General features: G+C 41.3%; 3 protein-coding genes across 3 annotated transcripts; all 3 read right to left on the bottom strand.

Annotated features, from left to right (window-relative positions):
• Positions 1–18: 18 nt before the first annotated feature.
• On the bottom strand, positions 19–2,079 carry LOC147329970 (uncharacterized). The gene has a single exon (XM_086291445.1). It carries the CDS (start codon positions 1,691–1,693, stop codon positions 299–301), a length of 1,395 nt encoding a protein of 464 aa, XP_086147571.1. The 5' UTR covers positions 1,694–2,079; the 3' UTR covers positions 19–298.
• A 3,536-nt stretch (positions 2,080–5,615) lies between these two features.
• Positions 5,616–9,204, bottom strand: LOC147329971 (uncharacterized). Its single transcript, XM_086291444.1, has one exon. The coding sequence runs from the start codon at positions 7,292–7,294 to the stop codon at positions 5,900–5,902; it is 1,395 nt and encodes a 464-aa protein (XP_086147570.1). The 5' UTR covers positions 7,295–9,204; the 3' UTR covers positions 5,616–5,899.
• A 2,008-nt stretch (positions 9,205–11,212) lies between these two features.
• LOC147329972 (uncharacterized) lies at positions 11,213–14,741 on the bottom strand. Its single transcript, XM_086291442.1, has one exon. The coding sequence runs from the start codon at positions 12,894–12,896 to the stop codon at positions 11,502–11,504; it is 1,395 nt and encodes a 464-aa protein (XP_086147568.1). The 5' UTR covers positions 12,897–14,741; the 3' UTR covers positions 11,213–11,501.
• Between the last annotated feature and the right edge of the window lie 766 nt (positions 14,742–15,507).

Raw genomic sequence — 15,507 nt, forward strand, 5'->3', positions numbered from 1 at the left:
ATACATTGATTTGACACATTTAATTAGTGACCAATTGTTTTTATTGTTCAATTATTAAGAAAAAAGAAAAGGTGGGGGTGGGTGGGATGGAAAGTAAAGGGAGAGAGGAGAGAAAACCCCAACAATCCCCTCTGAGCAAGCACTAGGCGACAGTGGATAGGAAAAACTCCCTTTAAAGGAAGAAACCTATGACAGAACCAGGCTCTAGAGGGGGCAGTCAACTGTCGGGACTGGTTGGGGGGTGATTGTGAAAAGAGGGGAGGGAGATGGGAGAGGTGTTAGTAGTTAAGGGGGGGGATTAAGCTGGAACAGAGGTGGGAGAGGAAGAGGCGACATTGGCAGTACTGAAAGAAGGAGTGTTCCTCCTCCAGAAGAAGCAGAAGCGTTTTTTCTGTTTCTTCAGCTGCTTTTCCACGAGCACCTTTTTCTCGAGGATGAGGATTTTCAGCTCCTCGATTGTTTCGGTGTTTTGCTTCTGCAGCTTGTTGCATTTTTTCTCCACTTCTTCTATTTCAGCTTGTTTTTCTTCCAACCTTTCTTTCAGCACTTTAGATGTTGCCTCCTGTTTCTCAAACTCCTGGAGAAGAAGTTTTTCTTCTCTCTGCTTACTGACCAGCTGTTCTCTCTCTTGAAGCAGGTCTTGATATTTGTGCAGTGTCTCTTCGAACTTTACCTGCAGCATCCTGTTGTTTCCCTCCATGAGCTGGAGTTGGCACTCCATGTCTCCCTGCTTTCTGTCCAGCTGCTCTTTCTCTTGAAGGATTTCTTTATTTTGTCGCAGAGCTTCATCAAGCTTTCGTTGCAAGCTTTCATTTTGTTGCTTGATGCTCTGCAGATTGGAATCCATTTCTTTTTGTTTGATTTCTTGTTCCCTTTTCTCTTGGAGAAGCTTCTCATTTGCTTGCTCTGTGCGATCAAGCCTTTTTTTGTCAACATTGTACATTAGCTCCATGTCTCGGAGATTGGAGTGCAGCCCTCTCTTCTTCGTGCTGTCTTTCATCTTCTCCTGGAGGAGTTTTCTATTTTGCCGCAGAGCTTGATCAAGCTTTCCTTGCAAGCTTTCGTTGTGTTGCTTGATACTCTGAAGCTTGGAAAGCATTTCTTTTTCTTTTAACTCCTGTTGCCTTTTCTCTTGGAGGAGCTTCTCATTTGCTTGCTCTGTGCGATCAAGCCTTTTTTTGTCAACATTGTACATTAGCTCCATGTCTCTGAGATTGCTGTGCAGCCCTCTCTTCTTCATGCCGTCTTGTTTCTTCTCTTGGACAAGTTTTTCATTTTGTTGCAGGGCTTCATCAAGTTTTCCTTGGAGCTCCTGGTTCTTTTTGTCCATGTCATGGAGATCCTGTTGTTTCCCCTCAATAATAGCTTCCTTTTCTTGAAGCTGGAATGACAACTTTTTTAGTTGAGCGCTCTTTTGCTCATTTTCCTCCATCAAGAACTTAATCTTCTCTGCGTTTCTGAGCGCTTCATCCTCCAGTTCTTCCAAACGCTTTTCCTCTAGTTCCACTTGGTCACACCAGGGAAGAGAGGAAAGGGAAGAGTCTAGTGGCTCATCCCAAGGAAGAGCGTATGGGTCAACTTCTTGTCCCTTTGGATTTTTTTGAGACATGTTGGGTCTGGATACAGTTACAACTGCAAAGGATCCAAATATTTCAAAAGGCTTTTCTGGCGAACGGTTCAATGCTGCACACATCAAGGCTGCGAGAAACGGACTAAAAGTCGTTGCGCTTCACCCCTATTTATAGGTTTTTGGATCAAAGGAAAGAATGGTGGTAAGATTCTACGTGTGTGACGTCATAATTCTGTAAGGCAATGAGGTTGTCACGTGATATTTTTGGAGGAGGGCATTTTTCAACTTGGACAAATTATCAGTAAAGTTTCAATCTCTGTTATTTTCCCCAAAAAACGTGTTGTCGCAATCATGTTTTCTACTGTAATTGGTGCCAACAGATGGCGCAGTTTAAAGTTGGCTGTTACTCTGCCCAGGCTGCTACCATAGAAGAAGAATGTAGACCAATAGTACTTTAACGATGTCCGCTGATCGTTTCCGTGTAAATCTTAGCATTGCTTTAGCCGTCAAGCTAAAGGTTTAGCTTCATACTGCCATATTTGCAGAGTAACAAAATATTTAAACGGTCTCAGATCATGGTGAGTATTTGAAAAAATGTTTATTTAATGTGAAGCCTGTGATGTGGAAAGGTTAGCAAGCGTAATTTTGCCTATTGTGTTATACACGGGTGCTTACATCCGAGTAGTGTTGATCTTTTCTAAGGTCCATGGGTTTATCCAACGAGCAGCTAAGTCACCGTTATATCTGTAATTTTGTGTGCAACGTCTTAATGCAAAAAACAAAAAAACAAAAACACAATGCGTTTTTAAGCTCTCTCTGCGTTCACTGCCTCTGCAAGTGTCAAACTTCCTCGCTTTAGCTGATGCTAACCAACATTAGCGCTTACGGTTCGTATATAAACACAACTGTCAGCCCTTCACTTTTGGTGCCGACCACATTTTGAGCATTTTCTACAGTTTGTGAAATGGTCGCCATTGGCATTACATGCCAGTAGTGTTCGCTAATTGACTTTACCGGGGATTATATTTATTACAACGTTACTGCGTGGAAGTGATCATAGTGTATGCTTATGAACGTGAGTGGTAGGTGTTATTAGTGCGACTTTACCCTTAATTAGTTTTCCCACCGGAAGTAGAGTTGTTTATGCGACGTGATGGCTAGAGCAGTCCCAAACAATCGATTGCGTTTCTTAACAGACCAATTCTCTCCAAACTTTTAGGGTAAGCTAGACTCGAGATATGGTTGCAATAATACGAACAAGAGCGCAACAGCATATTGACAATGGCGAGAACTTTAATATTTACATTGTGTTAGTGCACCCATCGCTCCGCATCCTTAACGCTACATTGATGTCGAGAGTCTCTGACACAGCTGTGCTCTGCAGCACAGACACCCTGCTTATCTGTGATTCGGCCAGACTGGTGTTGAACTCCAAAGACATGCGCGGGGTTAGGTTAGTTGGCTGTTGGTGTGAGTGGTTGTCTGAGTCTCTCTAATAACCCTCCAACAGACTGGCGACCTGTCCAGGGTGTACTTTTGCCCTATGACAGCTGAAATACAACCTGAATAAAATAAGTAGGAGAAAATGAATGATGTTTATGAACTGTAGTTAATGTAGTCAGACAATAAGTTACCGAGCAACAGGCCACAAGTCTTGGTGCAGAATCATACTAAGATTTAAAAAATAAAATGTTGGCACTGGTGTTTGAAACAGTATACTGTCAGTAAGACTGGAGCAACTGCACACATCTGGAAACTAATAACTAGAGTAGTTAGTAACATTTTGTTACTGCATCCATTTAGCCAGGTATAATTAGCATGTCTACATACATGTCATTTCTAATGTGGTCCTATGTGGTATGTTGTAGGACAGTGAAGTGTCTGACACTGACCATGTAGCAGTGCCTGAGAACACTGGTATGGAGGGGGAGAACGCACCTCTTTACTGTATTTGTCGGAAACCAGACATCAACTGCTCCATGATGTAAGTATATATCAGTTTTATATTTGCAGTATGCGCAGTAGGGGTGGGCGCTAGCTTCAGCAATGTTATCAGAGGTTTTTTTTTTAAAATGAAGAGCTTCTATTTCGAGAAAACTACCAATAAGGATATATGCACAGATATAGAAAACAATACTGTAACATTTTATTGATGCTTGCAGTTTGGAGGAAGCAGTATTTGCAAGTGTAACTAAATTCCAGGCATTTTCCATCCTTCTTTTCCTATCAGCTTTTTTTCTAGTTGTCAGTGTGAACCAAGGTGTCAGCAGCAGCATTATAGTGCAAAAGTAGTGACCCAGCATAGATCAAATGTAAGCACAAAAGTAGCCAAGGTAGTGTTTTTCCTGGAAATTTTAAGTGAAAGGATAAAGTAACTGCTTACCACTTTAGTTTAACAATGATTAATGAAATGTAACCGTGTAACTCATCAGCAGTCTGCACAGTATGGTCACATATTAAAACTGAAGAATATGTTGTACTTGTTGTAGTGTTTCATCATGGGTCCAGTTTTTACCCAGGTGCTTAAAGCCCTTCTTTACCCTCATGTAACACCAACAGTAATTTCCAACCACTATTTCCTGTTCCTGTCAGTCAAACAAACAGACGACAAACATCTTCTATAAACAGGAATAATGTCATTTTATCGGATTAGAAAACATCTAATCTAGCGTTGATATTACACTGCTGTTTAGTGTCTGGCTGATCTCAGTGTCACCAAAATATCTGCCCTACATGTCAAACAATGAGAGAACTTGAAACAGTAACATCACCTAGCAGCTTATTTTAATTAGTGCTAACGTTTTGTTTGCTGGCTAACATTGCTATTATTATAGTCACAGTTAATTGACTTTGAATAGCTTTATTTCAAAAGTAATTTTACAATTTCACAGCCATTTAGCTGTGTTAACTGTACATGCTGTAGGTCATAAGGCGTGCATGGATCATTTTTATAATCAGCCTCTTGTCTTTTGTCCACCACAGACTTTGCCATGATAAATTGGTCAGTTGACAACCAGGAGCCGTACACCTTAACCTCAGAGGCCAGGACATCCAGGGGCAGTGTGAACACGCACTTGCTTAAATGGGACGCAAGACGGACTATAGAGGGCCACCCGCTTGCCAGACAACCAAGTGCTGTCCCTGTCCACGGCCAGTGTGAGAAGGACTCTCACTAAAGTCAACCCACACAAAGCTGCTGGACCAGACAATATACCTGGACGCGTGCTCGGAGCCCGTGCTGACCAGCTGACTGATGTCCTAGCGGGCATCTTTAACATCTCCCTGAGTCAAGCTGTTGTGCCACAGTGCTTTAAAACCACCACCATCATACCTGTCCCCAGACCTTCCCAAAGCCTAATTCCACAATGATTGCCTGAGCCTATTCTTGTTAAATGATGAAAAACTCAAAGGCACGTTTGGGCAGTGGATCTGTGTGAAATCAGCAGCTTGCAAAACGAAATCAAAATGTGTGCTATTGATTCTAAAAATAGAAATCACAATAAAGTTCAACATTTACTAAAACCGCCATTCAGTCATCTGAGAATCTTTACTCATGAAATTATAACGGTTAGATGAATGTATATGCAGTGATTTACTGATCAATGATAAAAGGGGAGATTTATGCAATAACGAAGACTGTCATGAAAAGTATTTGGCATCTGATCTCCTGTAACCTGCGGAGCTAAGCTGTTTTACCAGCTCTGCTCTCTGATTTTTCTTTTTTCTTTTATGAAAAAACACAAGTTGTCAAAGTTATTTGTTTGCAAATGTATTTCAGAAATATCGACATACTTTTTTTAATCAGCAGAAACTTTATGTCAGTAGTGCAAAAACCTGCACTGATCTGACCTCATTTCTTCCTCATCCTGATTCCTGACCTGGGAAGGGAGAGAAATATTTGTTTTTGTTTGTCTTCTTGTTTTATTTAATTCCTTGTGGGATTTGGATCCAACACGTAAAGTATGCATATTATGCACACACACAAACACACATGCAGCTATTACCCATTTCTTGTATTCTTGAATAAATACATTGATTTGACACATTTAATTAGTGACCAATTGTTTTTATTGTTCAATTATTAAGAAAAAAGAAAAGGTGGGGGTGGGTGGGATGGAAAGTAAAGGGAGAGAGGAGAGAAAACCCCAACAATCCCCTCTGAGCAAGCACTAGGCGACAGTGGATAGGAAAAACTCCCTTTAAAGGAAGAAACCTATGACAGAACCAGGCTCTAGAGGGGGCAGTCAACTGTCGGGACTGGTTGGGGGGTGATTGTGAAAAGAGGGGAGGGAGATGGGAGAGGTGTTAGTAGTTAAGGGGGGGGGGGGATTAAGCTGGAACAGAGGTGGGAGAGGAAGAGGCGACATTGGCAGTACTGAAAGAAGGAGTGTTCCTCCTCCAGAAGAAGCAGAAGCGTTTTTTCTGTTTCTTCAGCTGCTTTTCCACGAGCACCTTTTTCTCGAGGATGAGGATTTTCAGCTCCTCGATTGTTTCGGTGTTTTGCTTCTGCAGCTTGTTGCATTTTTTCTCCACTTCTTCTATTTCAGCTTGTTTTTCTTCCAACCTTTCTTTCAGCACTTTAGATGTTGCCTCCTGTTTCTCAAACTCCTGGAGAAGAAGTTTTTCTTCTCTCTGCTTACTGACCAGCTGTTCTCTCTCTTGAAGCAGGTCTTGATATTTGTGCAGTGTCTCTTCGAACTTTACCTGCAGCATCCTGTTGTTTCCCTCCATGAGCTGGAGTTGGCACTCCATGTCTCCCTGCTTTCTGTCCAGCTGCTCTTTCTCTTGAAGGATTTCTTTATTTTGTCGCAGAGCTTCATCAAGCTTTCGTTGCAAGCTTTCATTTTGTTGCTTGATGCTCTGCAGATTGGAATCCATTTCTTTTTGTTTGATTTCTTGTTCCCTTTTCTCTTGGAGAAGCTTCTCATTTGCTTGCTCTGTGCGATCAAGCCTTTTTTTGTCAACATTGTACATTAGCTCCATGTCTCGGAGATTGGAGTGCAGCCCTCTCTTCTTCGTGCTGTCTTTCATCTTCTCCTGGAGGAGTTTTCTATTTTGCCGCAGAGCTTGATCAAGCTTTCCTTGCAAGCTTTCGTTGTGTTGCTTGATACTCTGAAGCTTGGAAAGCATTTCTTTTTCTTTTAACTCCTGTTGCCTTTTCTCTTGGAGGAGCTTCTCATTTGCTTGCTCTGTGCGATCAAGCCTTTTTTTGTCAACATTGTACATTAGCTCCATGTCTCTGAGATTGCTGTGCAGCCCTCTCTTCTTCATGCCGTCTTGTTTCTTCTCTTGGACAAGTTTTTCATTTTGTTGCAGGGCTTCATCAAGTTTTCCTTGGAGCTCCTGGTTCTTTTTGTCCATGTCATGGAGATCCTGTTGTTTCCCCTCAATAATAGCTTCCTTTTCTTGAAGCTGGAATGACAACTTTTTTAGTTGAGCGCTCTTTTGCTCATTTTCCTCCATCAAGAACTTAATCTTCTCTGCGTTTCTGAGCGCTTCATCCTCCAGTTCTTCCAAACGCTTTTCCTCTAGTTCCACTTGGTCACACCAGGGAAGAGAGGAAAGGGAAGAGTCTAGTGGCTCATCCCAAGGAAGAGCGTATGGGTCAACTTCTTGTCCCTTTGGATTTTTTTGAGACATGTTGGGTCTGGATACAGTTACAACTGCAAAGGATCCAAATATTTCAAAAGGCTTTTCTGGCGAACGGTTCAATGCTGCACACATCAAGGCTGCGAGAAACGGACTAAAAGTCGTTGCGCTTCACCCCTATTTATAGGTTTTTGGATCAAAGGAAAGAATGGTGGTAAGATTCTACGTGTGTGACGTCATAATTCTGTAAGGCAATGAGGTTGTCACGTGATATTTTTGGAGGAGGGCATTTTTCAACTTGGACAAATTATCAGTAAAGTTTCAATCTCTGTTATTTTCCCCAAAAAACGTGTTGTCGCAATCATGTTTTCTACTGTAATTGGTGCCAACAGATGGCGCAGTTTAAAGTTGGCTGTTACTCTGCCCAGGCTGCTACCATAGAAGAAGAATGTAGACCAATAGTACTTTAACGATGTCCGCTGATCGTTTCCGTGTAAATCTTAGCATTGCTTTAGCCGTCAAGCTAAAGGTTTAGCTTCATACTGCCATATTTTCAGAGTAACAAAATATTTAAACGGTCTCAGATCATGGTGAGTATTTGAAAAAATGTTTATTTAATGTGAAGCCTGTGATGTGGAAAGGTTAGCAAGCGTAATTTTGCCTATTGTGTTATACACGGGTGCTTACATCCGAGTAGTGTTGATCTTTTCTAAGGTCCATGGGTTTATCCAACGAGCAGCTAAGTCACCGTTATATCTGTAATTTTGTGTGCAACGTCTTAATGCAAAAAAACAAAACAAAAACACAATGCGTTTTTAAGCTCTCTCTGCGTTCACTGCCTCTGCAAGTGTCAAACTTCCTCGCTTTAGCTGATGCTAACCAACATTAGCGCTTACGGTTCGTATATAAACACAACTGTCAGCCCTTCACTTTTGGTGCCGACCACATTTTGAGCATTTTCTACAGTTTGTGAAATGGTCGCCATTGGCATTACATGCCAGTAGTGTTCGCTAATTGACTTTACCGGGGATTATATTTATTACAACGTTACTGCGTGGAAGTGATCATAGTGTATGCTTATGAACGTGAGTGGTAGGTGTTATTAGTGCGACTTTACCCTTAATTAGTTTTCCCACCGGAAGTAGAGTTGTTTATGCGACGTGATGGCTAGAGCAGTCCCAAACAATCGATTGCGTTTCTTAACAGACCAATTCTCTCCAAACTTTTAGGGTAAGCTAGACTCGAGATATGGTTGCAATAATACGAACAAGAGCGCAACAGCATATTGACAATGGCGAGAACTTTAATATTTACATTGTGTTAGTGCACCCATCGCTCCGCATCCTTAACGCTACATTGATGTCGAGAGTCTCTGACACAGCTGTGCTCTGCAGCACAGACACCCTGCTTATCTGTGATTCGGCCAGACTGGTGTTGAACTCCAAAGACATGCGCGGGGTTAGGTTAGTTGGCTGTTGGTGTGAGTGGTTGTCTGAGTCTCTCTAATAACCCTCCAACAGACTGGCGACCTGTCCAGGGTGTACTTTTGCCCTATGACAGCTGAAATACAACCTGAATAAAATAAGTAGGAGAAAATGAATGATGTTTATGAACTGTAGTTAATGTAGTCAGACAATAAGTTACCGAGCAACAGGCCACAAGTCTTGGTGCAGAATCATACTAAGATTTAAAAAATAAAATGTTGGCACTGGTGTTTGAAACAGTATACTGTCAGTAAGACTGGAGCAACTGCACACATCTGGAAACTAATAACTAGAGTAGTTAGTAACATTTTGTTACTGCATCCATTTAGCCAGGTATAATTAGCATGTCTACATACATGTCATTTCTAATGTGGTCCTATGTGGTATGTTGTAGGACAGTGAAGTGTCTGACACTGACCATGTAGCAGTGCCTGAGAACACTGGTATGGAGGGGGAGAACGCACCTCTTTACTGTATTTGTCGGAAACCAGACATCAACTGCTCCATGATGTAAGTATATATCAGTTTTATATTTGCAGTATGCGCAGTAGGGGTGGGCGCTAGCTTCAGCAATGTTATCAGAGGTTTTTTTTTAAAATGAAGAGCTTCTATTTCGAGAAAACTACCAATAAGGATATATGCACAGATATAGAAAACAATACTGTAACATTTTATTGATGCTTGCAGTTTGGAGGAAGCAGTATTTGCAAGTGTAACTAAATTCCAGGCATTTTCCATCCTTCTTTTCCTATCAGCTTTTTTCTAGTTGTCAGTGTGAACCAAGGTGTCAGCAGCAGCATTATAGTGCAAAAGTAGTGACCCAGCATAGATCAAATGTAAGCACAAAAGTAGCCAAGGTAGTGTTTTTCCTGGAAATTTTAAGTGAAAGGATAAAGTAACTGCTTACCACTTTAGTTTAACAATGATTAATGAAATGTAACCGTGTAACTCATCAGCAGTCTGCACAGTATGGTCACATATTAAAACTGAAGAATATGTTGTACTTGTTGTAGTGTTTCATCATGGGTCCAGTTTTTACCCAGGTGCTTAAAGCCCTTCTTTACCCTCATGTAACACCAACAGTAATTTCCAACCACTATTTCCTGTTCCTGTCAGTCAAACAAACAGACGACAAACATCTTCTATAAACAGGAATAATGTCATTTTATCGGATTAGAAAACATCTAATCTAGCGTTGATATTACACTGCTGTTTAGTGTCTGGCTGATCTCAGTGTCACCAAAATATCTGCCCTACATGTCAAACAATGAGAGAACTTGAAACAGTAACATCACCTAGCAGCTTATTTTAATTAGTGCTAACGTTTTGTTTGCTGGCTAACATTGCTATTATTATAGTCACAGTTAATTGACTTTGAATAGCTTTATTTCAAAAGTAATTTTACAATTTCACAGCCATTTAGCTGTGTTAACTGTACATGCTGTAGGTCATAAGGCGTGCATGGATCATTTTTATAATCAGCCTCTTGTCTTTTGTCCACCACAGACTTTGCCATGATAAATTGGTCAGTTGACAACCAGGAGCCGTACACCTTAACCTCAGAGGCCAGGACATCCAGGGGCAGTGTGAACACGCACTTGCTTAAATGGGACGCAAGACGGACTATAGAGGGCCACCCGCTTGCCAGACAACCAAGTGCTGTCCCTGTCCACGGCCAGTGTGAGAAGGACTCTCACTAAAGTCAACCCACACAAAGCTGCTGGACCAGACAATATACCTGGACGCGTGCTCGGAGCCCGTGCTGACCAGCTGACTGATGTCCTAGCGGGCATCTTTAACATCTCCCTGAGTCAAGCTGTTGTGCCACAGTGCTTTAAAACCACCACCATCATACCTGTCCCCAGACCTTCCCAAAGCCTAATTCCACAATGATTGCCTGAGCCTATTCTTGTTAAATGATGAAAAACTCAAAGGCACGTTTGGGCAGTGGATCTGTGTGAAATCAGCAGCTTGCAAAACGAAATCAAAATGTGTGCAATTGATTCTAAAAATAGAAATCACAATAAAGTTCAACATTTACTAAAACCGCCATTCAGTCATCTGAGAATCTTTACTCATGAAATTATAACGGTTAGATGAATGTATATGCAGTGATTTACTGATCAATGATAAAAGGGGAGATTTATGCAATAACGAAGACTGTCATGAAAAGTATTTGGCATCTGATCTCCTGTAACCTGCGGAGCTAAGCTGTTTTACCAGCTCTGCTCTCTGATTTTTCTTTTTTCTTTTATGAAAAAACACAAGTTGTCAAAGTTATTTGTTTGCAAATGTATTTCAGAAATATCGACATACTTTTTTTAATCAGCAGAAACTTTATGTCAGTAGTGCAAAAACCTGCACTGATCTGACCTCATTTCTTCCTCATCCTGATTCCTGACCTGGGAAGGGAGAGAAATATTTGTTTTTGTTTGTCTTCTTGTTTTATTTAATTCCTTGTGGGATTTGGATCCAACACGTAAAGTATGCATATTATGCACACACACAAACACACATGCAGCTATTACCCATTTCTTGTATTCTTGAATAAATACATTGATTTGACACATTTAATTAGTGACCAATTGTTTTTATTGTTCAATTATTAAGAAAAAAGAAAAGGTGGGGGTGGGTGGGATGGAAAGTAAAGGGAGAGAGGAGAGAAAACCCCAACAATCCCCTCTGAGCAAGCACTAGGCGACAGTGGATAGGAAAAACTCCCTTTAAAGGAAGAAACCTATGACAGAACCAGGCTCTAGAGGGGGCAGTCAACTGTCGGGACTGGTTGGGGGGTGATTGTGAAAAGAGGGGAGGGAGATGGGAGAGGTGTTAGTAGTTAAGGGGGGGGGGGGGGGGGATTAAGCTGGAACAGAGGTGGGAGAGGAAGAGGCGACATTGGCAGTACTGAAAGAAGGAGTGTTCCTCCTCCAGAAGAAGCAGAAGCGTTTTTTCTGTTTCTTCAGCTGCTTTTCCACGAGCACCTTTTTCTCGAGGATGAGGATTTTCAGCTCCTCGATTGTTTCGGTGTTTTGCTTCTGCAGCTTGTTGCATTTTTTCTCCACTTCTTCTATTTCAGCTTGTTTTTCTTCCAACCTTTCTTTCAGCACTTTAGATGTTGCCTCCTGTTTCTCAAACTCCTGGAGAAGAAGTTTTTCTTCTCTCTGCTTACTGACCAGCTGTTCTCTCTCTTGAAGCAGGTCTTGATATTTGTGCAGTGTCTCTTCGAACTTTACCTGCAGCATCCTGTTGTTTCCCTCCATGAGCTGGAGTTGGCACTCCATGTCTCCCTGCTTTCTGTCCAGCTGCTCTTTCTCTTGAAGGATTTCTTTATTTTGTCGCAGAGCTTCATCAAGCTTTCGTTGCAAGCTTTCATTTTGTTGCTTGATGCTCTGCAGATTGGAATCCATTTCTTTTTGTTTGATTTCTTGTTCCCTTTTCTCTTGGAGAAGCTTCTCATTTGCTTGCTCTGTGCGATCAAGCCTTTTTTTGTCAACATTGTACATTAGCTCCATGTCTCGGAGATTGGAGTGCAGCCCTCTCTTCTTCGTGCTGTCTTTCATCTTCTCCTGGAGGAGTTTTCTATTTTGCCGCAGAGCTTGATCAAGCTTTCCTTGCAAGCTTTCGTTGTGTTGCTTGATACTCTGAAGCTTGGAAAGCATTTCTTTTTCTTTTAACTCCTGTTGCCTTTTCTCTTGGAGGAGCTTCTCATTTGCTTGCTCTGTGCGATCAAGCCTTTTTTTGTCAACATTGTACATTAGCTCCATGTCTCTGAGATTGCTGTGCAGCCCTCTCTTCTTCATGCCGTCTTGTTTCTTCTCTTGGACAAGTTTTTCATTTTGTTGCAGGGCTTCATCAAGTTTTCCTTGGAGCTCCTGGTTCTTTTTGTCCATGTCATGGAGATCCTGTTGTTTCCCCTCAATAATAGCTTCCTTTTCTTGAAGCTGGAATGACAACTTTTTTAGTTGAGCGCTCTTTTGCTCATTTTCCTCCATCAAGAACTTAATCTTCTCTGCGTTTCTGAGCGCTTCATCCTCCAGTTCTTCCAAACGCTTTTCCTCTAGTTCCACTTGGTCACACCAGGGAAGAGAGGAAAGGGAAGAGTCTAGTGGCTCATCCCAAGGAAGAGCGTATGGGTCAACTTCTTGTCCCTTTGGATTTTTTTGAGACATGTTGGGTCTGGATACAGTTACAACTGCAAAGGATCCAAATATTTCAAAAGGCTTTTCTGGCGAACGGTTCAATGCTGCACACATCAAGGCTGCGAGAAACGGACTAAAAGTCGTTGCGCTTCACCCCTATTTATAGGTTTTTGGATCAAAGGAAAGAATGGTGGTAAGATTCTACGTGTGTGACGTCATAATTCTGTAAGGCAATGAGGTTGTCACGTGATATTTTTGGAGGAGGGCATTTTTCAACTTGGACAAATTATCAGTAAAGTTTCAATCTCTGTTATTTTCCCCAAAAAACGTGTTGTCGCAATCATGTTTTCTACTGTAATTGGTGCCAACAGATGGCGCAGTTTAAAGTTGGCTGTTACTCTGCCCAGGCTGCTACCATAGAAGAAGAATGTAGACCAATAGTACTTTAACGATGTCCGCTGATCGTTTCCGTGTAAATCTTAGCATTGCTTTAGCCGTCAAGCTAAAGGTTTAGCTTCATACTGCCATATTTTCAGAGTAACAAAATATTTAAACGGTCTCAGATCATGGTGAGTATTTGAAAAAATGTTTATTTAATGTGAAGCCTGTGATGTGGAAAGGTTAGCAAGCGTAATTTTGCCTATTGTGTTATACACGGGTGCTTACATCCGAGTAGTGTTGATCTTTTCTAAGGTCCATGGGTTTATCCAACGAGCAGCTAAGTCACCGTTATATCTGTAATTTTGTGTGCAACGTCTTAATGCAAAAAAACAAAACAAAAACACAATGCGTTTTTAAGCTCTCTCTGCGTTCACTGCCTCTGCAAGTGTCAAACTTCCTCGCTTTAGCTGATGCTAACCAACATTAGCGCTTACGGTTCGTATATAAACACAACTGTCAGCCCTTCACTTTTGGTGCCGACCACATTTTGAGCATTTTCTACAGTTTGTGAAATGGTCGCCATTGGCATTACATGCCAGTAGTGTTCGCTAATTGACTTTACCGGGGATTATATTTATTACAACGTTACTGCGTGGAAGTGATCATAGTGTATGCTTATGAACGTGAGTGGTAGGTGTTATTAGTGCGACTTTACCCTTAATTAGTTTTCCCACCGGAAGTAGAGTTGTTTATGCGACGTGATGGCTAGAGCAGTCCCAAACAATCGATTGCGTTTCTTAACAGACCAATTCTCTCCAAACTTTTAGGGTAAGCTAGACTCGAGATATGGTTGCAATAATACGAACAAGAGCGCAACAGCATATTGACAATGGCGAGAACTTTAATATTTACATTGTGTTAGTGCACCCATCGCTCCGCATCCTTAACGCTACATTGATGTCGAGAGTCTCTGACACAGCTGTGCTCTGCAGCACAGACACCCTGCTTATCTGTGATTCGGCCAGACTGGTGTTGAACTCCAAAGACATGCGCGGGGTTAGGTTAGTTGGCTGTTGGTGTGAGTGGTTGTCTGAGTCTCTCTAATAACCCTCCAACAGACTGGCGACCTGTCCAGGGTGTACTTTTGCCCTATGACAGCTGAAATACAACCTGAATAAAATAAGTAGGAGAAAATGAATGATGTTTATGAACTGTAGTTAATGTAGTCAGACAATAAGTTACCGAGCAACAGGCCACAAGTCTTGGTGCAGAATCATACTAAGATTTAAAAAATAAAATGTTGGCACTGGTGTTTGAAACAGTATACTGTCAGTAAGACTGGAGCAACTGCACACATCTGGAAACTAATAACTAGAGTAGTTAGTAACATTTTGTTACTGCATCCATTTAGCCAGGTATAATTAGCATGTCTACATACATGTCATTTCTAATGTGGTCCTATGTGGTATGTTGTAGGACAGTGAAGTGTCTGACACTGACCATGTAGCAGTGCCTGAGAACACTGGTATGGAGGGGGAGAACGCACCTCTTTACTGTATTTGTCGGAAACCAGACATCAACTGCTCCATGATGTAAGTATATATCAGTTTTATATTTGCAGTATGCGCAGTAGGAGTGGGCGCTAGCTTCAGCAATGTTATCAGAGGTTTTTTTTTTTCAAATGAAGAGCTTCTATTTCGAGAAAACTACCAATAAGGATATATGCACAGATATAGAAAACAATACTGTAACATTTTATTGATGCTTGCAGTTTGGAGGCAGCAGTATTTGCAAGTGTAACTAAATTCCAGGCATTTTCCATCCTTCTTTTCCTATCAGCTTTTTTCTAGTTGTCAGTGTGAACCAAGGTGTCAGCAGCAGCATTATAGTGCAAAAGTAGTGACCCAGCATAGATCAAATGTAAGCACAAAAGTAGCCAAGGTAGTGTTTTTCCTGGAAATTTTAAGTGAAAGGATAAAGTAACTGCTTACCACTTTAGTTTAACAATGATTAATGAAATGTAACCGTGTAACTCATCAGCAGTCTGCACAGTATGGTCACATATTAAAACTGAAGAATATGTTGTACTTGTTGTAGTGTTTCATCATGGGTCCAGTTTTTACCCAGGTGCTTAAAGCCCTTCTTTACCCTCATGTAACACCAACAGTAATTTCCAACCACTATTTCCTGTTCCTGTCAGTCAAACAAACAGACGACAAACATCTTCTATAAACAGGAATAATGTCATTTTATCGGATTAGAAAACATCTAATCTAGCGTTGATATTACACTGCTGTTTAGTGTCTGGCTGATCTCAGTGTCACCAAAATATCTGCCCTACATG

The sequence above is a fragment of the Aulonocara sp. 'chitande type north' Nkhata Bay genome, linkage group LG5 (genome assembly GCF_057382095.1).
Source record: "Aulonocara sp. 'chitande type north' Nkhata Bay isolate Kocher_YH1m ecotype deep benthic linkage group LG5, A_spYH_male_GT1.1, whole genome shotgun sequence".
Classification (NCBI taxonomy): Eukaryota; Metazoa; Chordata; class Actinopteri; order Cichliformes; family Cichlidae; genus Aulonocara; species Aulonocara sp. 'chitande type north' Nkhata Bay.